Source organism: Rhinolophus sinicus, chromosome 5 (assembly GCF_057876585.1).
Source record: "Rhinolophus sinicus isolate RSI-liver-muscle chromosome 5, RSI-T2T, whole genome shotgun sequence".
Classification (NCBI taxonomy): domain Eukaryota; kingdom Metazoa; phylum Chordata; class Mammalia; order Chiroptera; family Rhinolophidae; genus Rhinolophus; species Rhinolophus sinicus.
The window spans coordinates 97235487-97247908 of NC_142505.1; the positions used below are offsets into that span (position 1 = coordinate 97235487).

Genomic DNA, 12422 nt, shown 5'->3' on the forward strand with positions numbered 1-12422 from the left:
GTGGTTACATTTCCTGGCCTGGACCCAGGCATACAATGCACAAACACACGAAACTCTAAAAATCCACACCTTTTCCCTAAGCCCAGAAATGAGAGACCCAAACTTAATAGGTCAAAGACTTAGGGCCCTGGATGTCGGCTCGTGGGACAAACTCCCAGCAAAGTGTATCCTTAAAATCATGGTATCCAGCAAGGATGTTGACAAACTGATTCAGAAGTTTCTATGGAGAGGCAAAAGGCCCAGAATAGTCAACACAATATTTAAGCAGAAGAACAAAAGTTATAGCACTGGCACTACTGACTTTAAGACTTTCTGTAAAGCTATAGTCATCAAGACAGTGTTACACTGGCAAAGTATAGACAAATAGATCAACGGAGCAGAAGAGAGAGCTCAGAAATAGACCCACATAAATACAGTTAACTGATCTTTGACCAAGGAGCAAAGGCAATACAATGGAGCAAAGATAGTCTTTTCAACAAGTGGTGCTGGAATAACTAGGCGTCCACATTAAAAAAAAAAAGAGTCTACGAGTAGACACACAGACCCTACACTCGTCTCAAAAATTAGCTCCAAATGAATCACAGATCTAAATGTAAAATGTAAACTATAAAATTCCTAGACAATAGCACAGGGAAAAAACCTAGATGACGTTGGGTATAGCAGTTACTTTTTAGATACAACACCAAAGGCACTATCTAAGGAAAGAAATAATTGATAAGCTGAATGTCATTAAAATTGGAAACTCCTACTCTGCAAAAGACAATGTCAAGAGAATGAGAAGATAAGCCACAGACTTGGGAGAAAATAATGTGACTTGTAAACGACACGTCTGATAAAGAACTGTTATCCAACATACACAAAGAACTGTTAAAACGCAACAATAAGAAAACAAACAACCCCATTAAAAAAGAGGCCAAAGCTCTGAACAGACATCTCACCAAAGATATACCCATGGCAAACAAGCATATGAAAAGATGCTCCATATCATATGTCATCAGAGAAATGCAAATGAAAACAAGAATGAGATCCCATGAAGCACCTATCAGAATGGCCCAAATCCAGAACACTGACAACACCAATTCTGGGAACTGTCATTCATTGTTGGTGGGAATATAAAATGGTGCAGCCACTTTGGAAGACAGTTGGACAGTTTTACAAAATTAAACCTATTCTTACCACATGATCCAGCAATCGTGCTACTTGGTATTTAACCAATGGAGTGGAAAACTTATTTTGACACAACACCCTGGATACTTACAGTAGCATTGATCAAAACTTGGGAGCAACCAAGATGTCCTTCACTAGGTGATGGATAAATAAACTGTGGTCCATCCAGACAATGGACTATTATTCAGTGCTCAAAAGAAATGAGCTATAAAGCCGTGAAAAGACATGGAAGCACCATAAGTGCATATTACTGAGTAAAAGAAGCCAGTGTAAAAGGCTACATACTGCATGACTCCAACTGTGTGACAACTATGGGTACAATTAAAAGATCAGGGGTTGCCAGGGGTTGGGGGTGGGGAGAGGGCTAACAAAAGGAGCACAGAGGATTTTTAGGGCCATGAGACCCCTCTGCATGCTATAATGGTGGACCCATGTCCTTATACATTTGTCCAAACCCATGGAATGTACACCACCAAGACTGAGTTACAATGTAAACTCTGGACTTGGTCAATGTAAGTTTATCCAGAGGAGAAATACACAACTCTGGTGGGCTGTTGATAATGTTCCTATGTAGGGGTCAGGGGTACATGGGAAATCTCTGCATCTTCCCTTAATTTTACTATGAACCTAAAATTGCTCTAAATAAATAAAGCCTTAATAAAAAAAAACCAATCAGGGCTGGAGGAGATCTGATAGATCTCTAATTCAACCCCTTCATCATTCAGGTGAGAAAACTGACGCTAGCAATGACCTGGCCAAGCTGTATAGCAACAAAGCTCGGGCCAGAAATGGTTCTTTCCATGGCTCCAAGGAAAACCAGGGCCCCGTGGCTGGTTCAGGAACACGTGCAATGCCCACCTGTTTGGCAGTGGTGTGTTGATGGAGAGGCAGAGGTGTAGAGCGGTTAAAAAGCTTTGGATCAGGTGAGCCTGACTTGATACCGGGAACTACTTCTTACATGTAGTGTGATCTTGAACCCACAACTTCTCTGTCTGACCCTCAGCTTATTCATCTACCAAATAGGACAAATAAAATCTATTCTACAGGTTATAATGAGAATTTAATAAGATAATATATGAAAGTGTCAAACGACCTCATAGCAAATGGCATTTACTGCTGCCATTATTATCCTCAGACTTAGTATTAGCTTGGAGCAAACAGGGTCACTGCTATGTGGACAGCAGACTAGCAACTGTGCCGTTGTCTGTTTTCATGAGCTGATATGAACGAGGTGCGGAGTATTTAACTGGAGGAGGAGCCTGGCAAGAGGGGTAGGAATTGAAAAGGGAGAAAGGATCGTGTGACCTGTGTCCCTGACCTGGTTCCAGGAAATGGAACGGAAAGAAGCTAAAGGAATTACATTAAAGACAGGCCGGGCCTCGGGCAGAGTGCAGTGAGTGCAAGTGTGGCCCCCAAATCTGTGTTCTTTGCCTCCCCCACCTGCCTGTCAGCTACAGATACACTGAGGGGGCTTCAGACTTAGAGAACTGAGGAAAGTACCAGAAGGGAACAGCTGAGACCCAGGGAATGGCAGGAGAACTGGACCCTGACTTGGCTGGAAATATTGGGGGGCCCAAGTGATATTCACCATACCTGACGATGCCCAGGTGAATCTGGGGAGGCTTGAGGATTAGGGTGAGAGGACTAAAGTCCCAAATCACTGCCCTTGTTGCAGTTGTATTTATGTGCCCTCATCATCAACCCGAGGTCAGTGAGGCCTGACACATTTGGGTCACACTTGTACACTATAAAGTCCTTCTTCCTCATGGGAGGACACTGAACCCCGAGCTTTGAGGGTAGCCCACTTCCTCACTTCTTTGTCCATGTGGCCCCCACCCACAGGGAAAGCAGAACTGAGCACGCAATGGTGCCAGGCAGTGATGGCCACGGAAACACCATGCTCGGGGGGCAGGGCAGCACAGGTGCAATCTGGCAAAGTCATGGCCACAGATTATGGGCAGCAGCCTGGGGACATTCCAGGCAGGAGATGTTCCCCCACTGCCCTCCGGCAGATCCAAGCCCTACCCCTCTCTTTGCACTCCAGGTGCTGGGCGTCAATGCAGCACCCTGGTCGCCCCCCTTCCTTAACCTGTGATGGTCCTGTTTCCTCATTGTTTCATGTGTCTTCTGTTTTTACCTATGTAATAAGCTTGCTGAGACCTGGGATGACCCTGGGTCCTGTATTTCTATACCTATATGGGGCTGTTCACTGAAAATTAATATTTATTATCAATTCCGTGTAGATTTGTCCTGAACACGAAGGGACAGAAGGGAAGCTTTTCTAACCTTCAGCCACTTTAACATCCAAACTATCTCTTCTTGTTATGAACTCACCAGTGTAGACTTCCAATAATGATATCGTATTATAATGTGACATACTTTGATGCAAGTCATATGTATAATAAGCTGATATATATTGAGTGCCTATAACGAACCCAGCACTTAACCTACATTACCATTTGGCTATGTAATAATGAACTAACTTTTATTATTACCATTATCTCTATTTCATAGATGAGGTAACTGAGGCCCAGAAAAGCTATCTAATTTGCACAAGGTCATACAGGTGTGTCCACCACGATGTGAGTGACAGCTGTTGGAGCTTCGTGGCTCAGTGTGGGTTCTTGGTTCTGTTCGGGAGTGAGGTGCAAAGCAGGTGAAGCATCAGAAGCCAGTGTCAGAAGCATCAGAAAGGGTGGGCTGAGAACAGGAGGCTCATCTTTTGGAACTGTGAGCTCCTTAATGGTGAAACCGAGGCTGTAAATCCTCATCCTCTGAAACACAAAGCATGGCAGTTGACATGAGTGCAGAGCTTCAGTGATGCCTGGCTTCTTGTTTTATGCTCTTCCATCCAGTGAGTTTTGGGGAAGATCTAATGCATTCTATCTTGAAACGACAAGCAGAATTGGCCCAAATAGTTTATGGCGTTCTGTGCACACAGGACAAGCAGTGGGAATAGGGTGAGCCCTTGCAAAAGTGACGCTTCAGAGAAGAGCCTCATTTGCTGGTGCCAAAGACCTGTGAGATGGATGCAATGGTTTGTTGGTCTGTAAACTCCAGCCAGTGGTGCTTTTCATAGCCATGCTTCAAATGACACTAGCTGTTTCTTTGTTGTCTGCATTTTTCAGATTCTTCCCCCAGGAACATTTTGCTATGCTATTACAGCGTGCAGCCTAGTTCTCTGGTAAAGAGTTTGTCTTTTCTCATACAGACTCCAGCCAACGGCTTTTCTTTCTTACTCCTCTTGGGTCATGTTCGTGGTGAATATTTTAACTCACATTTTCTGAGTACTCCTGTATGCCAGCCACTGTGCTAAGCACTTTGCATGCGTTATCTCATTTAACACCTGCAGCAACCCCACAATGCAGTTTCAGGGTGAAAACAGATTGATGTTTATTTTGATGTTAGGATGGCTCTGACAAAGTCTAAATTCTGCCCTACCAATCATCTCAGCTCCTTTGGATTTCCCAGAGAGCTGCGATTTGGAGGAAATAATAGTAGCATGGGGACCAAACAGCTGCTTTATTATTAGCTGCACAAGTATGATATTCTAATATATGTGCGATGTTGGAAGTTGGGTTGAACGAAGTGGCTTAGGCTTTGGGCTAGATGATGCCACCTACATCCATTGTCTGAATCTAAACCTTTGTCTGGGTGTACTCAGGTGTGCTGTGGAAAGGGCAGGGTCTGGGGAGAGAAGAGATCCAGGCTGTAGAGGGATTTCCCGAATTCAGATTTAAAATTTTGCCCATAGAGCCAATGAAAAATGAGAGAACAGAGCATAGGTTTTTCTTTTAAAACATTGCAACCCTGCCTTCTGGTAAATATGGTTCAGTGAATGTCCTTGATTTTTACCAGTAAAATAAGCAATTCCTCCCTTGTCTGTGTGGGGAATGTAACAAGAAAGATGAAGGCTCAGGCTGGGCCTGGCCTTGAAAAAGTTAGAGTTGAAGGGCCTGGCGATTCAAAAAAAACAAGACTTGGTGCTACTTTTGGTGCACACACTCAGTTAAACGGTTTATAAGGATTATTTCATTCAATCCACAGGAACCCAGGAGCTAGGTGCTAGTACTGTGCCCATTTTACAGATGTTGAAATGGAGACTCAAGTGATCAAGTAATTACACATGCCCACACAGTTTGTAAGTGACAGTTCTGAGACAATCCCAGGTTGGATGCCAGAGTCCTTGATGGCAAGCATCAAGTAAGATGTTACATTTTCAACGTCATTCTTGATACTGCTTTATTCGCAGTCATTTCACATTGCATTGTATACTTTGTTTCTATAGCTGTGTTATTTCTGAGCCCTCTTGTGTGTCATCTGCACATCTTTTCACAAAATATACGGTAGAGAAATTATGATCACTATTTAAAGATGAGACAAATGGGGCCCCAACTGCTTAAGCAGCTTTGTTTAGGTCATGTAGTTAATTAGTGACAGACCCAGCATGAAGACCTCTGGTTTCCTCATTCTCAGGCTTTCCAGTGGGGTCACTGACACAAAAGGCAACTGACATGCACATAAAACCAGGTCGCAGGCCAGGTATCTTTCTCCTCCAGCAGAGCTTGCCTCCGCTGGGAGGTCAGGCCCTCAGTGCCATGTGGTCAGAAGACTGACCGCTCTCCTGTGGCACCTAGGATTATTTTCATGTTATAGCAGCCACCTGACTTGCAGGAAAGAATATCTCCAAGTCTTGGTAAAAAATCAGAATTTAAAAACTTCTAATCTGAGTCATTTTTCACCTCAGTTTCTGAAATATCTTGATCCTGGTCATTTTGAAACCAGCATAAGCCACACAGAGACAACCTTTACAAAGCCGACACGTGAAGAGGATGTGAGCTGAAATGGGTTCCCTCCGCCTGGCTGAATGCTGCTCTGCCTCCAGTTCCTCCTGAAATGTCACCTCCTCAGGGGAGGGTCCCTTGCCTTGGCCTTGATGTTTCTCACATGCACATGAGTCATCACATCCTCTGCACGACTGTGGCCCTTTGTATATAGGCGACTGATGAGCATGGGACACTATAGCTGTTTACGAGGTCCTTGTGACCACTGGACAACTGAGAAATCCTTGAGGGCACGCAGGGCCTATGGTGGTACATACACACTGGGCTGAATTAATATTCGCTAAACAGACGAATAAGTGAGTGCCCGGTTACTGACATACTTTTCCTACATTACAATATATAAAATACAAAAACCTGCCTGGATTCTCTTGCTTCACACTGCTGCTTCCTTACTGCACGTTTTCTGAATACAAATAAAAATTTACTAAGCTGGATGAAAAAAATCTCTTGCTGGGTATGGTTTCTAGATTCATTAAACTGAACCCTGAGAGAAACAAAGCTAATAGAATTCTGAAGCTAATCTCTCCTTGAAGTCATTCCATAAATCTGATTAATGGGTTACCTTTAGACCACAAGCACAGTGGCAATATTAAAAGAAAATGCTGTAACAGGATTGTAATTCTGTTAACAAGGCTTCTGCTGTTTGCAAAAAGATTCCCTCATAGTATAAACAATTCTAGGCTGGATGATGCATGAGATTAAGCTGAGTGAAATTCTGAGGGCCTTAGTATTCAACTGCACAGAAATGAAAACAACAACAAAAAGGACATCAGTTTCTCAAATGGGTGAATATGAGACAAAATGGATAGAGCTAGGGCGAGCGATATAAGCTTTTATGTTGCATCTCAGAAAAAAAAAATTGTCCTCTCAGATATTGTATTCCTTGCCTGACATCCCGTCATGTGTCATATTTGGCAAAAGACAGTGCCCTTGAGCGTCCATCAGTTAAGATAATAACTAACACTTATCTAGCATATCCTCGCTTCCTATTCTGGGGTCTTTCGTAGAATCGATCCACCTCAGAGCTGGAAGACCTTTAGGGATGAACAGTACAGAATGTCCCAAAGTGTGTATGTTCGTGTTCATATGTGGAAAGAAATTTACAAAGAATCTAGTCCTAACAATACTTTAAAGTGGTAATGTTGAGAGAACATGAAAGTGGCCTCTCTAACATCTGTTCCCCCTTCTCTCAGAAATTGTTTTTTTTTTTTTTTTTTTTTTTTTGTCATTTGGGTTTTACGTCTTCTCTGGGCAGCTCATACGATTTCAGGGAAGCTGATTTCATGCTAGACTCTGAGGCTCAGGTAGAAGCTAATTAGCATAGTCCCATCTTCTGCTCGCAGGGATGGGCAGTGAGCCATTGTGTCACTGAGGTGTGAGGAGGGTTTGGGGAGTAAGCTTCCTTGGCCTTCCAAGAATGCTTCCAGAGCACCATTCTTTCTCCCTTTGTGAATGATCATATATAGATGTGAAGGCTGGAGCTGCTGCAGCCATCTTGCTGCCATGAGGAACGTCTGCCTGCAGATACAGATGACACAGAGGGGGACTGAGTGCTAGATCTAGAATGCAGATGGAACTGTGCCTGCTCACTTGCCCACCTTGGGATGTTTACAGTGACGTACACCAACAGGTTTCTCTGTAAACTTGCTTGAGTTGAGCTTTCTGACACAACTGAATTAAACAAAGGGGGTTGGGGTACTTACTCCGGGTCCACCCAGAACCTTTATTATGTTAATGAGCATTGTTGTACTATTTCCCAAATTTATTTGGCTGTGGGTTCTATGCTTTGATAGTGCATCTCACAGGACAAGATCTAGTCTGACTCCCAAGTTTTACAAAACTATACATTGAGATCCAGAGATTTAAATGATTTTTCTAAGCTGTTACAGTTGACCCTTCAACAATACAGATTTGAACTGCGCAGTTCAAACCTGTGCTGTTCAAGAGTCAATTGTATCAGTAATTAGTCCCAGATCTGGGTCTAGAGTATAAGCTTCCTGACTCCTGCATTCTCGATTCAAGGTCAGAGCCCCTCTCTGCCCAAAGAAGGTAAGCGGTTCCTTCAATGAAGATAAATCTCAAAAAGAGAATTATTCTTTTGCAGAGACTCCAGGTTCCCAGTAGATTATAAAGCAAAGATTGCAAATTAGGGAGCCGACAGGCAACATAAGAACTTTACTTCCATCAAATCAAAAGATCTGAAGTATTGAAAAAAATTGTATCAGTTACCAAAATTTAAAGATCAGGTTATTTCGAATGAAAATGTTAATTTCCAGCTTCCCTAATAAAACTCAGGCAACCTCGCAAAACTAGGCCTGTATTTCCCCATGGTAACCAGTCAGAGCTCAGTGGCCAGCGCTGCCTCCGGAGAGTAATGCATGGGCCCCCTGTTTGTCACAATCCCCACCACTCCCTATTGTCTCTCAACACTGATGCCAAGTGTCTGGTGCCGTTTATCAGTCCCCCCAAAATAGTGTTTTCCTCTTTGTATCCAGTCTATTCCATTCAATTACCTTCCTGGCCCTGTAGTCAATTATTTTGCTATACTGGAAAAAATAATAAATGTTAAAAAAATATTTCCAAGGTTCAGCACGTTTGGAACAACACGGAGTTAATCAATGATGAACAGGTTTGTTTATTGCCCATTGTTTCCTAGTCCTTCATAGGTCATGGGTTAAGCGGGCTAGAATACTTTGTTTATTTTTTGGCCATGAATGTCTTTTTCAAGACGATTGCTTTGTCCCTATTATTCCACTAAATACACTTTGGGAAATACTGCCACAAAACCCCCTTACGTCCCTCCCTGCCAGTGAGCCTGTGGAATGTCTCTTATTACCAGGAGTATTATTACCCGGTTTCTATTATTATCTGGAAGTTATTCTGAGAACAGAACAACAGCAGCCTGGTCTCGATTGGGCCAGCACCCGGCACAGGTCAGTCAGTGCTCTGAACAACCTTCCATTATCCCCAAGAACAGGCCCATTATTCAGGGCAGAGGGTTTCTGGCAGAGCTGGGAAAACAGGACCAGACTAATTGAGGTCCACATGCGTTCCTCCCCAAGGAAACAGCTTCCTGGCTCACTATCTTCTCTGGGAAAAAAAAAAAAGAAAAATGGAGAAAGGTGGAAAACAAAAAGTAATGGGGTGGATTGGTGACAGGAGCAAAGCAATGCTTTCTTAAAAAACAACAGTCTCTTCAAAGAAAGGCATCAGACCCTAACAGCTATTTTCCCCTCTCTTTAAACCTCCCTTACTCAAACCTGAGGAATGACTAAATCTCAACCCCAGGTTGTGCCAACCACATTCAAGACAATGAGGTCTAGCTGAGAAGAAAACAAGAACACCCAAAACAAAACCCTTGAGATTAAAATTTTTAGCCGTGCAGTCGTGGCCCTGCATGCACAGAGGCCGGAAGCTCATCTGATGCTGAAAAGGCATGGAGTTTCTCTTAGGGGTGCCCTGAAGACACCTGAGCCACTTGCGTTAAATGGTCTCCTTAGAAGATTCCCCTTGCTACAGCTTTCCAAGTGGACTTTGGCTCATAAAGCCCCTTGCCTGCCAGCTCCAAGATGGTCACCTTCCACTCCCACAAGGAAGGGGACCCCTCCTTAGGAGGAAGCATCCCCTGAGTAGCTGCCACGTACCCTTGAAGCAAGTTCCTTTCATTCTAAGATTGACCAGAGAAACTGTGGAACTACTGCTGAATTGGGGTTGATAAAGCCAGAGGGAAAACATCAGAGTGCGATGGACATTTTCCTGGAGAGAGATGGACAATTTCCTTATCTGCCAAGAAATCAAGCCCTCACGGGCTAGTGATTCAATCATCCAAGGCCTCTAAATTGCTAGCCCGGAAAGCACTCAATTATGGCAGTCCCTTTGTGAAGCCCAGACTCGACTCCCTTGCTTCTTGCCAGGCTACGTGAGTTGTCACAAAGTTGAGACACAGGGTAACGCCATTTTCTTCCCTTACTGACCGAGAGCACGTCCTGTTCCTAACACCCCAGTCTGGTCAATCGCTCAATGGAACCTTTGTAGAACAGTGACATGTATAAAATAACATGAAGCAATGCGGCAGGACGGGTGGGGCGCAGTTTTTGCTTTGGTTGGGACAACATCAGAGAGGAAGCTGAAGGACAGGCTTGATGACGGAGCTGCTATGAGTTGTATGTTCTAAAAATAAAGCCTGAGCTTGCACATTGACCCCTTACTGCACGTCAGGTGTCGTACTAAGCACTTTCCAAGGATCATCTTGTGCAACTCTCATGGCCACCCAGGAAGTGCCCCAATTTTATGAATGACAAAATGAGGCTCAGAGAGATTCGATCGGTTGGTTGCCTAAGGTCACGACTGATGGAGACAGTGTTTAACCCAGGCTGTTTTGGCGCTGCTTCTCCTAACACAACACTCTGCTGCTCACCTGACCAACAGTGGTGCCTCGCCCCCTGGTTCCAAACAGGCTCCAAGGTGCTCACGGCCACACTAAGAAGGGATGAGAATTTATGCAACATTCTTAAATCCTGAACCCAGGTGAAATAGCTAAGGAAATGCCACATAATAAAGACCTCCTAATTTTAATCAACAACTGACTTTTTTGTTGTCATTTCTCGCTTCTGGTTTTAGACCATAATCCTCACTATGGAGAAATGAATGGCTTCACTGAGATAAAATAATATTACCTCCCTACGCCATCCCTCCTACACACAGCAGGTGCAGCGGCAGCAGCCACCGGCAGATCAGAGCTGGGCCCACAAGCCTTCCCCGAAGTGTTTCGCGTTACCTGCTATAGACGAGGCATTCTCCGTTATTGACCACTTGATCGGATTTGTACCTCCGGAGGTCTTCCCAAGCATCCTTGATGGCAGTGACCCCCAGAATAATACAGATTGGTAACATGTTCACCTCAGGCTGGAAGGCATTGACCACGGGGACAAAATTCAGAACTGCAATGCCCACAAAATAGAGATTGGCAAACCGGTGCAGCTGCTCAAAGATGTTTTTGGGTACGAAGGAGAGCACAGTGTACTTGCTGGTCTTAATTTGATTCCCACAATAATGTCTGTTGGGGTTCTCTTTGTGGGACCATCCTTCAAAGGGCAGGTTGGAGACCACCACTCGTTTCTTGTCTTCTTTCCTTTTCCGCCTTCGTTTCACTTCCTTTCTCATCTCTGCTTAGTCCCGTCTCTAATTCTCACAGCATGGCACATGAGTTCCCCATAGAAGAGGTTTTTCCCTGATAAATTCCATTGTTCAGCTACCGGAGAGTCATGTCCCTGACACCTTTTACCTCCTTTCTCTTCTGGAGCTGTCTCTCTTCTTTCGAAAGAAAAATTAAAAATAAAAAGCCAGTGTACAAACACCAGGGGAGAAACATGACAAGGAAAGAGCTTGTAAAGAACAGGTGTGTACCCGCCAGTCCACTTCCTTCTACTTGTTGAGACTCCACCTGTTGGAATGTAGACGCCACCCACAGGTATCTTTCTTTTCCACCCCAGGCAGCCAAGAACAGGTGTGCCAACTCTGGGTCCTAAAACCTACCTGGTTAAGTTCTAAAAGCAAAGCCTTTTAGCCAAGAGGCTCAGATGCTTTAAAGTGGGATCCATTTCCTTGTTGGGGAGACATTGCCTGTCGCCCTCCAAAAAGCTGCTCCTAAACTTGGTCTCCTGAGATGATCCAGGCAATGCTGGACTTTAAATCTTGAGCTTTCAACCCTATTCTTGATAATATAACATTCTTGTGCTTAATTATATGAGTGTTTATATGAGTTAAATGAAGGTTTCTAAATCTCAGCACTGTGGACATTTTGGGCTGGGTAAGAATTCTTTGCTGTGGAGGCTGTCCTGTGCATGGTAAGAGGTTTAGCAGCATCCCTAACCTCTACCCACTAGCTCCCAGTAGCACCATCCTTCCCAAGATGGCAACCAAAATGTCTCCAGACATTGTCAAATGTCCCCTGCAGGGCAAAATTGCCCTGGTTGAGAATCATTGAATTAAGTGAACTTAAGAAAATAGAACGTGTGAAGAGACACCAATCGTTTGCAAGTGCTGATGGGTTTGCATAACCTACTTGCAAGTGAGAAAACAAAAGCAGGATCTCTCTTACCTTTCATATATCTGGATGTTGGAGCAGTTTATCTCTCTATCAAAGCGGTGTCTCTTGAAATCCTCCACGCCGTCCTTGACCATGATGATGAACAGCACAACGGCCAATGGTAACATGGTGATTTCTCGGTGGAAAACTTCCATGGCGGGCATCCAGTTCAGAACCACCAGGAACAGGAAATAGAGGTTAGCCCATCTGGGAGGGGTGAGCAAGCCGTGAGTTAAAATCATGGGGAAGGAACATATAGTCTCCACACTTTTTCTTCCCTACTGTTGGCCCTTAACCAACTAAAATGACATTCTCTTTCACTG

At 44.1% G+C, this 12422-nt stretch overlaps 1 protein-coding gene across 3 annotated transcripts in view; it reads right to left on the bottom strand.

Annotated features, from left to right (window-relative positions):
• Positions 1-12422, bottom strand: part of ATP10B (ATPase phospholipid transporting 10B (putative)) — a 258806-nt gene that overhangs the window by 79515 nt on the left and 166869 nt on the right. For 2 of the 3 annotated variants that reach the window (XM_019740727.3, XM_019740736.3), the window contains one exon: positions 12112-12306. In XM_019740727.3, coding sequence (XP_019596286.3) covers positions 12112-12306 — 195 coding nt within the window. Of the gene's footprint in view, positions 1-10788; positions 11441-12111; positions 12307-12422 lie in introns of those variants that run through there. The other variant, XM_019740746.3, reaches the window with a different exon arrangement.